At 45.4% G+C, this 14977-nt stretch overlaps 1 protein-coding gene across 1 annotated transcript in view; it reads right to left on the minus strand.

Moving 5' to 3' along the window:
- Positions 1–14711, minus strand: part of LOC119432497 (ABC transporter A family member 2-like) — a 151022-nt gene extending 136311 nt beyond the window's left edge. Inside the window, exons 1-2 of the mRNA XM_037699662.2 lie at positions 14559–14711; positions 5905–6060 (exon numbers count right to left, since the gene is read on the minus strand). Coding sequence (XP_037555590.2) covers positions 5905–6060; positions 14559–14711 — 309 coding nt within the window. The remainder of the gene's footprint in view (positions 1–5904; positions 6061–14558) is intronic.
- Between the last annotated feature and the right edge of the window lie 266 nt (positions 14712–14977).

The raw sequence follows: 14977 nt of genomic DNA on the forward strand, positions 1-14977 counted from the left end.
TCCATTTATCTATGTTAACTTGGTTAGCATAGAAGCGTTCAAAATAGTTACTGAACCATCGGTATTTTGTTTATTTTTATAAGTAATGCCATGCTTACAGTTAGTTTTTCCGGTATACTCAGTTAACTAGACAAGACACTCTTATATAAATTATATATAAGGGACAGGTTATGAATAATGTGTACGTAGAGTGGAAAATATATCAGGTGATTCCGTAATTTTCCATAAATTATGTATTCAAGTGTGGAGCTTTAGGACTGCTTTAGGAGCAGTCCAAGGTTCTGGCCATGGCCGTGACATAGGCACGTATGCACCAAGATCAAACTAAGTCAAATTGGGCAGAGCTCTACGGCAAACGTGTTTCAGAAGCTAAATGCGTGTGGACCAAATACAGCTCTTACAAAATGTTTTCTTTTTCTTTGCAACAGAGCAGTTGTCACGTTTATGGCTTGATAAGAAGCATTAGAAACAATTCATGAACTCTCATTTTTTCGCCATTTCCAGATTTATACAACCTTTCCCGGCGTCCTCCATTAATGAAGTAAGACATCTCATTAACCTTTGCGGAAAGACAAGACTGCGAAATGGGTGATTCGTAGGCAAAGTACAAAGAGTGTCGGTTAAATGTGTTCCTTGCAAAAAATTTTCTATGCAAGATCTCCGGAGCTTTATCATGAGTGTTTTTTTACGAGCAGTGCGAAATTAAGCCCAATGCCCTGACCTAACTAAAAACGCAACCAAGATCAAATATCAGAAACATGTGAGAAGACAAATTAATGCATGACGCAAAAAGCCTCTGCTTAAATACAACATTTGCAGGAAAAAAAGTTCTTCGGCATATGCTCGAATGCGTTATGTGCACATTTTACGCTATGTTTACAATCTCCCGAGGGAATCCTATGTTACATAAAGTTTACATTTAAGGAAAATAAGGGTCCCTTTAGGGGTCATTCGCAGGCGACATTAAAAATGTTTCGCTTACTCACGCCGCTTGCAACAAACTGCTTGACCAGGGAATATATGATTGACTTTTAGTAGCGGTGCAAAATATTGCAAGTAACACCGAGATCGAAATTCCCGACTATAAGGGAATCCCAATGGCAAATCTGTGCGTGAAGATTAATGCGTGAGCATAAGTTAGATAATTTGTAAAACGAGATTTCTAAATCAAGTTTTCGCCAGTCTAACGCTGCGGTTGGGAGATGCGTTTCACAACGTCCCAAAAAAAAACACTGCGTTACACAATTTTCGATTTACCAGAGATATCTACCATCTGATGTGCGATGCGACGCGAAAAATTGTCATTAGTGACCTAATTAGGGGCGTAACAAGTAATTCTTGAACCATTGTTTTTTTATATTCCATGCGTTATACGACGATCATCTGGTGTAGTCGCTTAACTGTAAACGATGCCCTTGTTTCTGTTTTGTGAATTGGCCAAGTAAAGGGAGATATGTAGGCAAAGTTGAAAGTGGGTGTGCTTAGTGCTTCTTTTGCAATAAGTTCCCTATGCTAGAGCTTCGAAAGGGTATATGTTTCACGAGCAGCGCAAAATTTAGCCTGCTTCCCTCAGATAGTTTAAAGCGCCACCAAGATTACATTTATCTAAGATGTCTAAACAAATTGCCTGAGGTTTAGGCCTTGTAAACCAAGCTATAACGCGCGAAAAGTTTATTTGACTTAGTTTTGCATAGACTATGCACACAGGTTTTCATTACTGCACGCTTCCGCGCTTGGTAAGCTTCTGTACAATGTGCTAATCTGGCCTCCCTTTGCTTCGGTGTTTCAGCAGCTAACTTTGCCTTTGCTTGAGATTTCGCAGCCTGCCGTGTAGCTATATCTGCTGGATGATTGGATTCAGCCTGTCGCTTGTGCTGAAGCGCACGCCCAGATGGCCCAGCCGAAGCGCCCTCCATGTCGAAAGTGAGCGACCAAGCGCCGGCGCAGCAGACGTTATACCCTCGCCTAGTCACGTGGTACTGCACGTCACACCTGCCACACGTGCGCTCGGGCGGCTCAAGGTCATTGCGACGCGATGAATCACCTTACGAGACATGGCGTAGTAGAGCTTTCGCTCTAAAACAAGGAAGGAAGTGTGCAAAGAAAAAGGCCTGTCCATGAAATAAAAGTTTAGCAAAAATATTCCTTCAACGTGTGCTTGAAAGTGCTATTTGAACATTTTACGCTAGGTGTAGCAGTGTTCCGAAGGAAGTCGATTTTACACTGAGTTTACAACTGGAAAACAGAAGGGGCACTCTTTTGGTCATCTGTAAGCAACCGAAAATTGTTTTGCTTGTGCACCTCTTCACTTATGCAGATTTAGTGAAACGGCTTATGCATGTTTTGTCTAATAAATTGCGTAATCACAGCATATATGATTGACGAGAGTGGCGAAGTGGGTTTTATTGTTAGTCATCATGGAATTGTTATCTAGTACAGCGCAGCAGAACAAGGATACAAGAAGAAACCACAGAAGGACACAATGCTAACAATTAACAACGAAACTTTCATCCCTGGAATGGTCGTACTTATGCGCACACAAAACTACGCGCACAACGATATCTACTTTCTATAATACATGAACGGCATCAACGCATTCTTAAACTGATAAGTCATAAATACCCCGAGAAAACGTAAATTATTTATTGCAAAAGAAGTCAGGTATGAAGTCGTGCGCAAATAATCCCTTTCTTTCACGGACAATAATAGTGAAGGTTTGCTTATGCATTAGATGTGTTCAGTTTGTATTATTATTCTTACAGACTCACGCTAACTCCTGTCTATTATAGTGGTGCCTCCTAGAAGAGGGCGAGAGGAACAAGCTCTGCAACAAAACGTAAAAGAACCCTCACCTGATGCACTTCTCACTTTGTCCTTGTGCTCTCTCAAGCTTTCATTGATGAATCATCCGGTTTGATCAACGTAGCATTTACCGCAGGAGAGCGGAATACGGTAGATTATACCTACAGCGCATGAATTGATCTTTGTGTATCTTATCACAGACCAACTTTCTTCTCCTGATCAGGTTATCAGTTTTACGCAGAGTGCCTAGCTTGTAAGGAGTCGATATTGCGCTTCGGTATCGTGACGTTCACTTTATTTCAACTGATAGTATGACTTGCTCCGCTTACAGCCCACGAGCTAACAAACCGCTCTTCCAATTTCACGCAGATCATTCAAAAGAGGTGAAGAGGAGCATAAATAACTTATGTTTCACAAATGCGCCTAAATATTAACGTCCACCTCTTGTCCACACCTAATAAAAACCGGTTTATAACAGCAGAGTGCGCACCTTAACGTAGCTGGGCATATAACCTTGTGATGGTGTCGGCGGCGGAATCGCTGCTCAAATAGGAAAGATCGAGAAAATCGACTCGTGAAAAACTACTCTGTGTAAAATTCTGTATAAAACTAGTAAGCCGATGAGTACAAGAAAGTCGGTCTGTGACAAGAGGCACAAAAATCAATTGATCGCACGGGCTACAGGTGTAATCTATAGTATTCTGCTCTCCTGCGCGGTAAATGCTACATTAATCAAACCGGTTTATTCATCAATTAAATCTGGAGAGAGCACAGAAACAAAGTGAGAAGCGCATCAGGTGACGGTTCTTTTGCATTTAGTTGCAGAGCTTGTTCTTGTCACCCTCTTTTAGAAGACACCACTATCATAGACAGGAATAAACGTGAGTCTGTAAGATTACCAATACAAACTGAAAACATCCAATCTGCCGCTGAGCAATGCATCAGCAACCCTTTACTATTATTGTCCGTGAAAAAAAATGAATTATTTGCGCACCACTAGATACCTGACTTCTTTTTCAATATAGAATTTTAATTTTCTTTCGGTTTTTTTTTCTGCTGTATCGGCTTGACAGATAGCACTTCATATATGACTGACGTTTGCGAGCGCACAAAATTTAGTCCATGGCCATAACGTAACTAGATATGCTCGCGAACATCACACTTACAAAAATGAGTGGACTGCTTTGGCGAATCTGTGAGAATCAGTGGAATCACTGTGGTATAGGAAGTTCCTTGGTGCTCTCGGTGAACTGAACGAGACACCATGTTTCTGTTTGGCGAAAGCAGGTAGCAGATAATACGTGATGTGTAGGCAAAGTTAAAAGTGGGCAGGTTTATTGCGACGTTTTTAGTGAGTTGCGTAAGCAAGTGCTTAGAAGCTTTTGGGTGTTTTACGAGCGTGAACGACTCAACGCTTTTTCCTGGAAGAAAAACAAATGCCACTGAAATTAAATTTAGCTATAATGGGCGGGAGGTTATGGCAAATTTGTGTGACAAGTTGAAAGCGTGTGAAATAAGCACTCCATTTGCGAAACAAGCAATGTATGTCTTTCGAAATTTCATACTGGCGTTATCATTTATGCTTCCGGATAACTCGAGACGATTTATCTTTCACCATGGTTATGCTTGCAAGAAAGTGGGCGGGGTCGTGTTCAGTGCAATGTGTGACCAAATGGTAACGCTCCAGACTTAATTATAAGAGTTATATATCGAACGATGTGCTATATGGAAATCATAGTAGGTTTCCTTGGTGGCCCGGATGAACTACAAAGGACATCGTGTTTATATTTGTTTAAATCTATAAGCAAGTTATACTTAACGCGTAAATGAAAACCATTGTGTGTGGACAAATTACAGCCTTAGTAGTAAGCTACGTGTGTGAGCTGCCCGGAGCTTTATAACTGCGTTTTAGGAACGACGCAGAGCTTTACCTGTGACCCTGAGTGAACTGTAAACGTGAACAAAATCCCACTGAGTGACAATAGGGGTACATTGCGGCTTAAGTTCTCGCGAAGCAAAATGTTTGTCGATGAATTGCAGCATTTGCTAAATTTCTTTACGAAGCTCCCGAAGACGTTATTTGCTGGCTAGATTTCAGTCGAAGCCGTCGTATAGGAGAAACCTATAAAGTTTGTGGTTTAATGACAGACAAATCAAATGTTTATTTCCATCGCTGGAAAGAATATATATAGCTTCACCGGAAAGTGGGTGGTGATTCTGGAAGGTCACAAAAGTCTGCTCGTTGGTCAAATTAGAAGTTCTCCTGAAGCTTCTTAACTCCCAAGTTTCTGCCTCAGATGTTTGTACTGGTAAGATGCAATTTGTGTAGACGTCGTTTAAAAGATAGCAGTTAGCTGCTTGTCATGAATTGGCAGCTAGTGTATACCTTATGCCCTGAGCCCTTTTTATTCTTCTGAAAGGTTCCTTCTCATGATCTGTGTCGCCTCTGAGCATAGCTAAACGTACTTTTCCGGAGATTCTAGAGGTTGAACGAAAATCATGAATTCTCGTTATGTTGCAAGGCTATTCAACAACTACCATCCAATATAAAATGCATGAGACAAACAGTCTTTTTTTTTCAAATTCACGTTGTGCGGCAGTATTACAGTATGTGCAGTAGTACGCCCTAATTTGGGGCCACGCCGGGTAGAAGAATGTGAGTCAATTTGTAACTGCACTTATCAGATAGCCGCCGAAGTTTCAGATTACATGCGGAATTTCTAACTACAAATATGTCGACGTCGAGCATAAATCAACTCGGGATTTACGGTTCGACACACCAAATAGAGCCCGATACTTGAAGGCCTGGTAGAACCAACGAAAGCTTTTCTTAGTCGTGAACTAACAATACCTAGAATTAATGCAGGGGAGTTGCCTGACAAAACGACAATATCAATGTGAGGCGCGCCGTGGAGTGGTACTCGGGATTGATTTAGACCACCTTGGATTTCATTAACATGCATCTAATATTAAGCACACGAGCATTTTGGGATATCGGCCAGCCCCAATTAAAATGGAACCGGGAACAGAACACGCGAACTCCTGCTTAACAGGGCAACGCCGTAGCCACTAATCCATCGTGGCGGGCGATGGCGAAGTTACCTCTGGCTCAGAAACAAGGGTCATAGCTATGCTCAGTCTTCTCTTCATGCCGCCACTGAGCGTTTTGGGCAAGCTTGAAGCCTTGTCGTCCAGTCGGACCAAACGCAGGGTGTCCTTGATGGATTGCGCGAGCCGCTCGTACTTCACTCCCTTGAGCTGCGAAACAAATGAAAGACAGCATTGTGGGTGGTCTGTATTGTTATCGTCTGAAATATTACAGGCACAGTAAGAAACATTTACAAATCCATTGAATTAAGTAGACTCCAATTCAGTTGATGCCTACGTAATGCAATTTAAGCTTGGTGTGGAAGCGAATGGTTACATTGAGTCATATAAATGTCCTGATAGGTATATATATTTATAAGCGCATACCCAGGGGTATTGGGAATGTGCTCCTCTATTACAGAAAGATTTGTTCATACCAATCATATGCACATTTCCCCGATACAGCGTCGCTAGAAAAAGGAAGTTTATTCAGTGAGCCTATAGAGCCAATGTGCAAGGACTTCTGAAATATCTAACTCTGGAACCCTTGACCATCCAAGTTTTCGGAGTTTTTGCCATGGCCGCAGGTGTGCGATGGCCACGATCACCACCATTTTGATCATCCCGAAGCCTCGAACCAGCGCTCTCGCGTGTCGATGCACTGCCACCTTTGGCAAGCCGTAACCACCAAGGCCAGCCGTAGCCACCGTGGCAAGCAGCATCCACCGGGGCCTGCCGTAGCCACTATGGCTACGGCTTTATTATTGCGATAGCAATTATATGGACACTCCAAAGCGGATTTCTGCCGTCGCCGTCGCCGTCGCGGTGAGGTTCGTTATGACGTCAACGGCGATGAAATCGTCGCCGCGCTCCGGACGCTGTACGTGCGAGTGCAGGGGCGCGAGGGACGCGCGCTTTCACAGGGAGCGAACGCACGTCGAAGAGCAAACGCGCGTTCGACGTGCGGACGTTCGACGTGCGAATTCTGAAGCCCTGAAGGGCTTCAGAATTAAGCGTCTCTTTCCTCCTTTCCATATATAGAGAGCGAACGCGACTTTTTCCGTCGCGCGAAAGGCTGTGGGGGGACGGGAGGGAGAGAGGGAGGGGAGGCGGCGTTTAGCTGCGGCACCAAATGCATATTTATATAAAAACGCCGCGCGCGTTCAGTGCGAGCACGGGCAAAACGCCGACGGCGTCGACAACAGTTCTGCGCTTTGCTGGTGCTGCTGCATGTCCAAGTTTATACTGCTGATAAAACTACTATCCTTACTCCGTATAGCTCTCTACTAATTTGCTATCGCAATTGATGCTTCGCCTTTCGGGTGAAACTGCAACAATTTTTGTGCCTAATGCTACAGATAACCTGATATGACGGTTTTCCACTGGCTAACAAATGTTAACCGTTATCTATCGGCGCACGCCGCGCCTGCATGTGTTGGAAGATTCCTCCAATACATGCAGCGTATAGAATGATCAATGTTATTGATGGCTCTATCTGTTGACCATTCTGACCGCACCTTGTGTAATCTGATTGTATGCGTTACGTGAATTGTGTAGTGCACTCTGGAAGGCGCGCGGGCACGCGATTACGCTGGAACCTTCGAAGAATCACCTATAAATGTCGACGCACTTTACCCTCTGATGAGATTTTCGACGATCGTCGACTTTGCTCGCCGCTGTAGTTGTTTGCGTTATTCCGAGTGTGAAAGGAGCCCTTGAATACACGCCGAATGGCCACGTGACTGCTCGCTCGAGCCACTTTGCACTATTGTTCCACTTCCTTTTTTTTACCAAAATGCTGTTTTATACATCGAAGCACAAAAGTAACTGAGACACCCATGTATTTCGTCCCACACTCTTGGAAATAAAATCCCAAAACTGGTGTTATCCTGGAAATTAATTTCAAGTGGATGCGTCTTGCAAACTCACCGGCTACAATTCGTAAATTGCAATATGTGTCGTAAAGTAACGAACCAAGAAGTTCAGTGGTCAATTTTTCTGAATTAGTTGAATATGTGTTTCGATTTATCTTGGTACAAATGTCTGCCTCTTCCAATAACCCAGCTCAACGATAAGACTTTGCTACCTGCCTTGAGTGATTTAAAAAAATTCTGTAAAACTTAAAAATGAGCACCCTGTATTTACAGGATAAGAAGCGCCACTTCCCCGCTACCTGGTTTATTTGCTCAGCCCATTTGATTGGTGCACCAATCTGTTTTTACACACACACACACACACACACACACACACACACACACACACACACACACACACACACATATATATATATATATATATATATATATATATATATATATGCAGGTTTTTTTGAGGCGGTAGTTTGGCCAACGTTCACTGACAGATTGGGCGAACACCCTGGCACAACCCACGAGAATGATGAGTACACAAAGGCGTTGAAGAATTCATACGTTATGAATTCATGAAGAATTCATATTGCTTATGGAAAAAAGTGCGTAATAAATGCATATACCAATTTTACTCTTAAGAGGGCAGCCATCTGGGCCACAGCCTAAAGCAACGGGGAACGCCGCGGGACAGTGTTCACTCGGGGATACGCGGACGGCCTCGGTACATTGGCAATGCTGGTAAGGTGGGCAATATCCTGTCGCCCAATAATTAGAAGTATATTATTGGACTGTGTACGGGCCAAGGAAGCGGGACTAACTTTTCACGCAAGCCTGGGGTGTGGACCGGTGCACGCATGGAATGCTCCCTCAACAGGCTCATTACAAGCACATCTCGTAGCTCAAAATGAGCTTAGTGCGCAGAGACCACGTGTGCTCTAGATGCCTCAGAGGCTAACTCTGGTCACGTGATTCAGTGGAGATACGAGCAGTCAGAGAGGCATTGCGCAATCAAGGAATACAGGAGTCGTTTCTGGTGAAGTGAACTGGGAAGACTGGCATGCAGAGTACGAACGCTTGAGTGGTAACAATTGCTGGGTCCTTACCCTGATGCTGGAAAATATTATGATCATCACCAGCCTATATTTATGTCCACTGCAGGACGAAGGCCTCTCGCTGTGATCTCGAATTACCCCTGTCTTGCGCTAGCTGATTCCAACTTGCGCCTGCAAATTTCCTAACTTCATCAGCCACCTAGTTTTCTGCCGTCCTCGACTGCACTTACCTACTCTTGGCATCTATTCTGCAACTCTAATGGTCCACCGGCTATCCATTCTACGCATTACGTGGCCTGCCCAGCTCCATTTTTCCCGCTGAATGTCAACTACAATATCGGCTATCCCCATTTGTTCTCTGATCCACACGGCTCTCTTCCTGTCCCTTCACGTTAGACCTAACATTTTTCGTTCCATCGCTCTTTGTGCTATCCTTAACTTGCTCTCGAGACTCTTTGTTAACCTCCAAGTTTCTGCCCCATAGGTTAGCACCGGTAGAATGCAATGATTGTACTTTTCTTTACTGACAGTGGTAAGCTCCCAGTCAGGATTTGGCAATGCCTGCCGTGTGCACTCCAACCCAATTTTACTCTTCGGTAAATTTATTTCTCATGATCAGGGTCCCCTGGTGAGTAATTCACCTAGATAAACGTACTCCCTTACAGACTCGAGAGGCTGACTGGTGATTCCGAATTCTTGTTCCCTTGCTTATTATACTCTACCTCAAAGGCACAGTGATATTATGGTTCCATACAACGAAGCTGATCTCGGGAGCTTGGGACACCTACAAAGAAAATATACTGAGACTTGTTTGGGAAGCCTGTTGGCTGGAAGATCAGCCGCGAAAAAGGTGGTCACGTCACCTGCGCAGACGTCTACAGATTGATACGTCTAATACATAGAAGGCGTGTTAGCGTTATGCCGAAAGGCTAACACTGACAAGGCGGAGGCTGAAATGTCTCGGGTATCTTGAAGGGGATCGCTGATGACGCCTTCAGCCTTTTATTACAGAATCATTTTACAGCGTAAGTTGTTATGGGCTTATTCTAATAGCCGTTTCGGTTCGCGTTGGGCCACCGTAACCGCTGTCGCCGGAAATGCGGAAAAAGTACGCGTTTCCCACCGGGATCGAACCCGCGCGCGCTGCGTGGGAGCTAGAAGCTCTACCACTGAGCCACGCAAGCGCTTGCTATCGGGTGGAGGAAAATGCCCTATAAGACAAGCGCGCAGGGGCAGACGACCCGAGCCTCCGCCAGTATGGTGGCGCCATCTAGGTAAGGTGCGTGCAAACGCATCGTGCGTTGGCGCAGACGACGATATGCGATTCAGAGAGGCGCGCAATCAACGCGCTCACGAGATGCCGAGCCTCCGCCAGTATGGTGGCGCCATCTAGTTAAGGTGCCTGCAAACGCGGCATGCCCGACATGTAAGTTGCAGTTGTAAGGCTTGATCGGGATCAGCAGACTGCTGTGCAGAGAGCATTACAAGCCGCAGTTTGCCGTCGACGCCGGGCGGACAATTCAGATCGTTCTCGTCAAAACGAGGCGAACAGACTGCCGCGAAGACCCTGTTGTGCGTGGTGCCCAAATTGGAGCTACTCTTGGGCCGCTCCACCAGCTTACGCTGTGAGTGTGCTGCGTGTGCCGCGCAGGCCTGTGACTTTTTTCTCGTGTGGCTGCCGCGTCACATGTGCAGCGCTCTGCTTCTTCCTAGCTCAGTTTCTTCTGTTTCCATGCTATTCGTGCAGTTTACCTTGTGTGGCGCAATCGCTGATATGTAATTGCGCATACTTTTCTGATTCTCTCGCGTTCACAGCTTTTTGCTTCACAAGTGGACTATGGTGTGAAAATGAAGGTAGCGCAAACTCGGGGCTTCGCACCTGGCTGCACGCCTGGATATGTGTCGCCGAGGAAGAATGGTCGGCGTGTGCCCTTGTTTGCAGTGTCTAAGGATGAACACCACTTCGAAGCCTGCAGTCGGGCAGTACCTTGTGCGGATAAACCTCCCGACGAGCGGCCAGTGCTTTGTGAACTGTACTTCGACGATTAGTACATAATACGCGATTTCACGCACATTATATTGCAGATACAGTGAAGATCCCGCGTGATTGCCCTGCATTGTTGACTATGCAGCTCCTACCCTATATCCTACTGTGCCATCATATCTCTTAAAGAAAGCGCCAGAGAAAACAATTACAGGCCTGCGTGGCACACGCAGCACAGTCACAGCGTAAGCTAGTGTAGCGGCTCAAGAGTAGCTCCAAGTTCGGCAACGCGCACAACAGGGTCTTCGCGGCCAAGTCTCTTCGCATGGTTTTCACGAGAACGACCTGAACTGTCCGAACTGGTGTCGACGGCGAGCTGCGGCTTGTAATGCTCTCTGCACAGCAGTCTGCTGAGCCCGATCAAGCCTGGGGTGCGCACGTAACTCTACGATTCGCTTCTTCAGCAGTGATTCGTACCTCGCGAGGAGACGCCATAACGTGTACCGAAGAGGCATCCAGAATACGGGGCGCACATGTCACATCCCTTGACTCGTGGCACGGTACGTTGTTGTTGTTGTTGTTGATTATAATCTTGATTGTTTATTGAAATCTTTCAGACCTGCTGGTGACAAATAGTCACCTAGCCTGCGTTAGTGAACCAGGTCCAGTTACATGCAGCATGCATTTGCTATAGCAACTTACATGTTGGGCACGCTGCGTTTGCAGGCACCTTAACTAGATGGCGCCACCATACTGGCGGAGGCTCGGGCAGCTCGGGATCGCGTTGATTGCGCGCCTCGTCTGAATCGCATCTCGTCGTCTGCGCCTACGCACTCTGAGTTCGCAGGCACTTTACCTACATGGCGCCACTATACTGGTGGAGGCTCGGGAAATCTGCTTTCCGTGCTATTCGTGCAGTTTACCTTGTGTGGCGCAATCGCTGATATGTAATTGCGCGTACTTTTCTGATTCTCTGGCCTCCCTTGGCAGGCCTGCGCGCCTGCCAAGGGAGCGTTTATAGGGCACTTTTTCTCTGCTGCCCGAAAGCAAGCGCTTGCGTGCCTCAATGGCAGAGTATCGGACTCCCACGCAGCCGGCGCGGAATGGAACCGGGTGTTTTTCCGCATTTCCGGGGATAGTGGTAATGGTCACCAGCGGTGGCGGCGGACACCTTCGCGAACCGAAACGGCTATTGAAATGAGCCCATAACAGCTTACGCTGTTAAAGATATTGAAATCCGGTTAGCCGTCTAAGACCTCCCGCCTTGGCGACAGTGTCTCTCCAAACTACTAAAGGAATGAATCCCAAGGGGGAATAAACTGACGACCCCCCCCCCCCCCCCCCGCTCATGACTGCATCGTGGTGTTGCTTGATCTCTTGAAATTCAAGTGGCCGAGCTGGTACTGGGCAAGGCATCAGATCGCTGGTGCTGAACATCGTAGCTTTTACCACGTGTGGTGTAAACAGACGGAGTCTTGTTTTTCAAAAGGTGGTTTTGTGTACTACAGAGGACCACATAACTCATGCTGCAGAATTTTTGCAAGTCCAAGAAGTGAAAAACGTCCCAGTAACAAACACTGCGATGGTTGAAGACCTACTTCGTCCAGTTGATACTATGAGTCCGTGCAAAAGCATTGGTGAAGAGGGCGAGTTCAAAACAAGTTAAACACGGATGGCGAAGACTTGTGTGGGCAAGTGTTTCAGTGCATCCAGCTCAGGAATTAGTTGAAGAGCAGGTAAACCTTGCCCACTACGCAAGTGTTTGAGAAAACTGCTTCTCAATCAAGCTTCATTCAAGAAAAGAACTGCCAAAGTCCAGGTAGAAAGGCTTTCGTACAAGATGAAACTGAAGACAGTGAAACCGCAAAAGTGAAAGCTTTGCGCCCTCAAGTCAAAGTCCCAAATACAAACTCTCAAACGTGAGTATTCACAGATTGATTCCTCTGTGTTTAAATAGAGGATCAAACGTATGCCCATCAAGCAACAACAGATCTTGGCCTGCCTCAAAGCTTCAAAGCGACGAAGCACAAATAGAATAAGATACTAATGTGAGTGGATGCTTCAGTGTGCTATAATGTGCATGAAAAACCCACGCCTTTACGAGCACATCAGTAAAACAGGATAATGACTCTTCCGTCTCGTACTGGTTTGCATAGCTATCTGAAGTTCTACAAGATTGGATTTGGTTTAAGTGAGCAAGTCTTTGCTGCTGTTGCAAAAAATCAAAATCAATGGAGCCTTTTCATCGACATGGCGGTCTTCTCATCGATGAGATGAAACTGTCGGAGCATATAAGAGTTGCACCTGACGACAACATTGAAGGCTTTGTCGATCTTGAGAAGCCAGGCAATCAGAAGACATTGAAATGTTATCATGGCTTATTTGTCATGTTTCAACCTTTCTCAAGGAGCTGGCATCAAATCCTTGGTGTGCTTGCTTCTCATAGAAATGTCATATCGGATAGTCTCTACCAGATAATTCTGGAGGCGATAATTATGAGCGAGAATGCAGGACTGCACATTGATTTTGTCACTTGCGACGGTGTGTCTTGGAACGGAAAAATGTGTGGCGTTCATTTGGAATATGTGGAGGACAAGAAGGAATATCCATTGCCGGACCTTCGGCACCTTGCAAAGTGTGTGAGGAACAGGTTTATGCAAGCTGGCTTTAAACTTCCTCAATGACGTGGTAGTGTTGATCACTTGGACTGTGCCCGCAAATGTGATGACAGGCACGACAACACTTTGAAAGCGATGCCACACGTGAAAAAATCAGTTGTCCGTCCAAATGGATTCGAAAAAACGAGGGCGAGCTACGTATTCCACATTTACAATGATGACGCCATACCAGGCCTCTTATTGTACGAAAATGAAATATAGAGGCAGTGTAGAATCTAAGCTGCTACTGTTGCCTTTGTGGGAGAGAGTACTGTCAATGTCGTTTACCTCAAAATGTTGTAGTTCTGATGCACTAAGGTTAGGCAAAGCCCACGAAAATGCGTCGAATACTTTTTGGCTTATTCGGATTCTCGGGAGAGATATGCAGGGTCACAATCGCAAGGCAACATCAGTGAGAGCACAAGCGAAGGGCTTCGCAGCATACTTTCAAGCACGCTGGCTCTTCTCTATGTAATAAAACTCGCCTATCAATATCTAATGGTGCCCAGGCTGAGCCAAGTCTCTAGTTAAAGACTCTTCGGCATTACGAAGCAGATGTCGCGGGGCATCGACCAACGCAACCCTACACAGTATTTCATCTCGGTTAAGTGCCTGGCCTTTGAAAATCTGGCAAAGTCACGAAGTCATGCAAATTTTCCCACTAGACTTCTCAAGTTGTCCGCAACACTCAAGTGAATTTGTACATTTAGACAGAGCGCCGTATTTATTTTCCTGAAAGCAGGGACACGAAAATTACCGGTTTCTTCTTCTAACCAGTTTGAACCATAATCAACCGGTGTAAAAAAAACCTGATTAACTTCGACCTGTTACAATTTTCACTCGGAAACTGAACGTGAGCTAAAGCAAAAACACACACACACACACACACACACACACACTTTGGTTCTTACCAGTAGCTAGTATTACGACCATATGTGGTTTAGGCAGGCCTGTTTAGTTTATTCTTTTCTATTGTTGAAAGTAAGCTATTATTACTAAATACAATGATGTTTAATTCTGTATATTATAGCACTAGTTGTAGCGAAAGGGCTTGATGAAACTGGTATTGGAATAATGCGCGATCGCAGGAACGGTGCCGGGTGCGTACCGATCCAAAGTAGTAGACGTTCTCGGTGCAAGTCATGTCTTCGAAGAAGATGTCTGTCTGCTGACAGAAGCTGACCCGCTGGCGTACCTGGTAGCGCTGGCTGGAAACATCGTAGCCACAGACCGTGGCCCTGCCACTTGTTGGGGCCTGCATTCCTACGCAATTTAAACAAGTCGCTGAACAAACAATTATTACAATAAAAACACTGCATACCACCATTAAATGAACGAATGCAATTAAGGCAGACTTTAATCGAACAAGGCATTATTTTTGCTCCTTAGGCAGAATATAGGTCGCACCATATTCAATACAAATAAAGCCATGCCTATCTCATCATTCGAGTAGCGGTGCACCACCAATCATGGAGCTGGAACAGTTCCGGACTTCAATCCATGGGATATACTATACTGTGATGGTGT

This window comes from Dermacentor silvarum, chromosome 11, assembly GCF_013339745.2.
Source record: "Dermacentor silvarum isolate Dsil-2018 chromosome 11, BIME_Dsil_1.4, whole genome shotgun sequence".
Lineage (NCBI taxonomy): Eukaryota > Metazoa > Arthropoda > Arachnida > Ixodida > Ixodidae > Dermacentor > Dermacentor silvarum.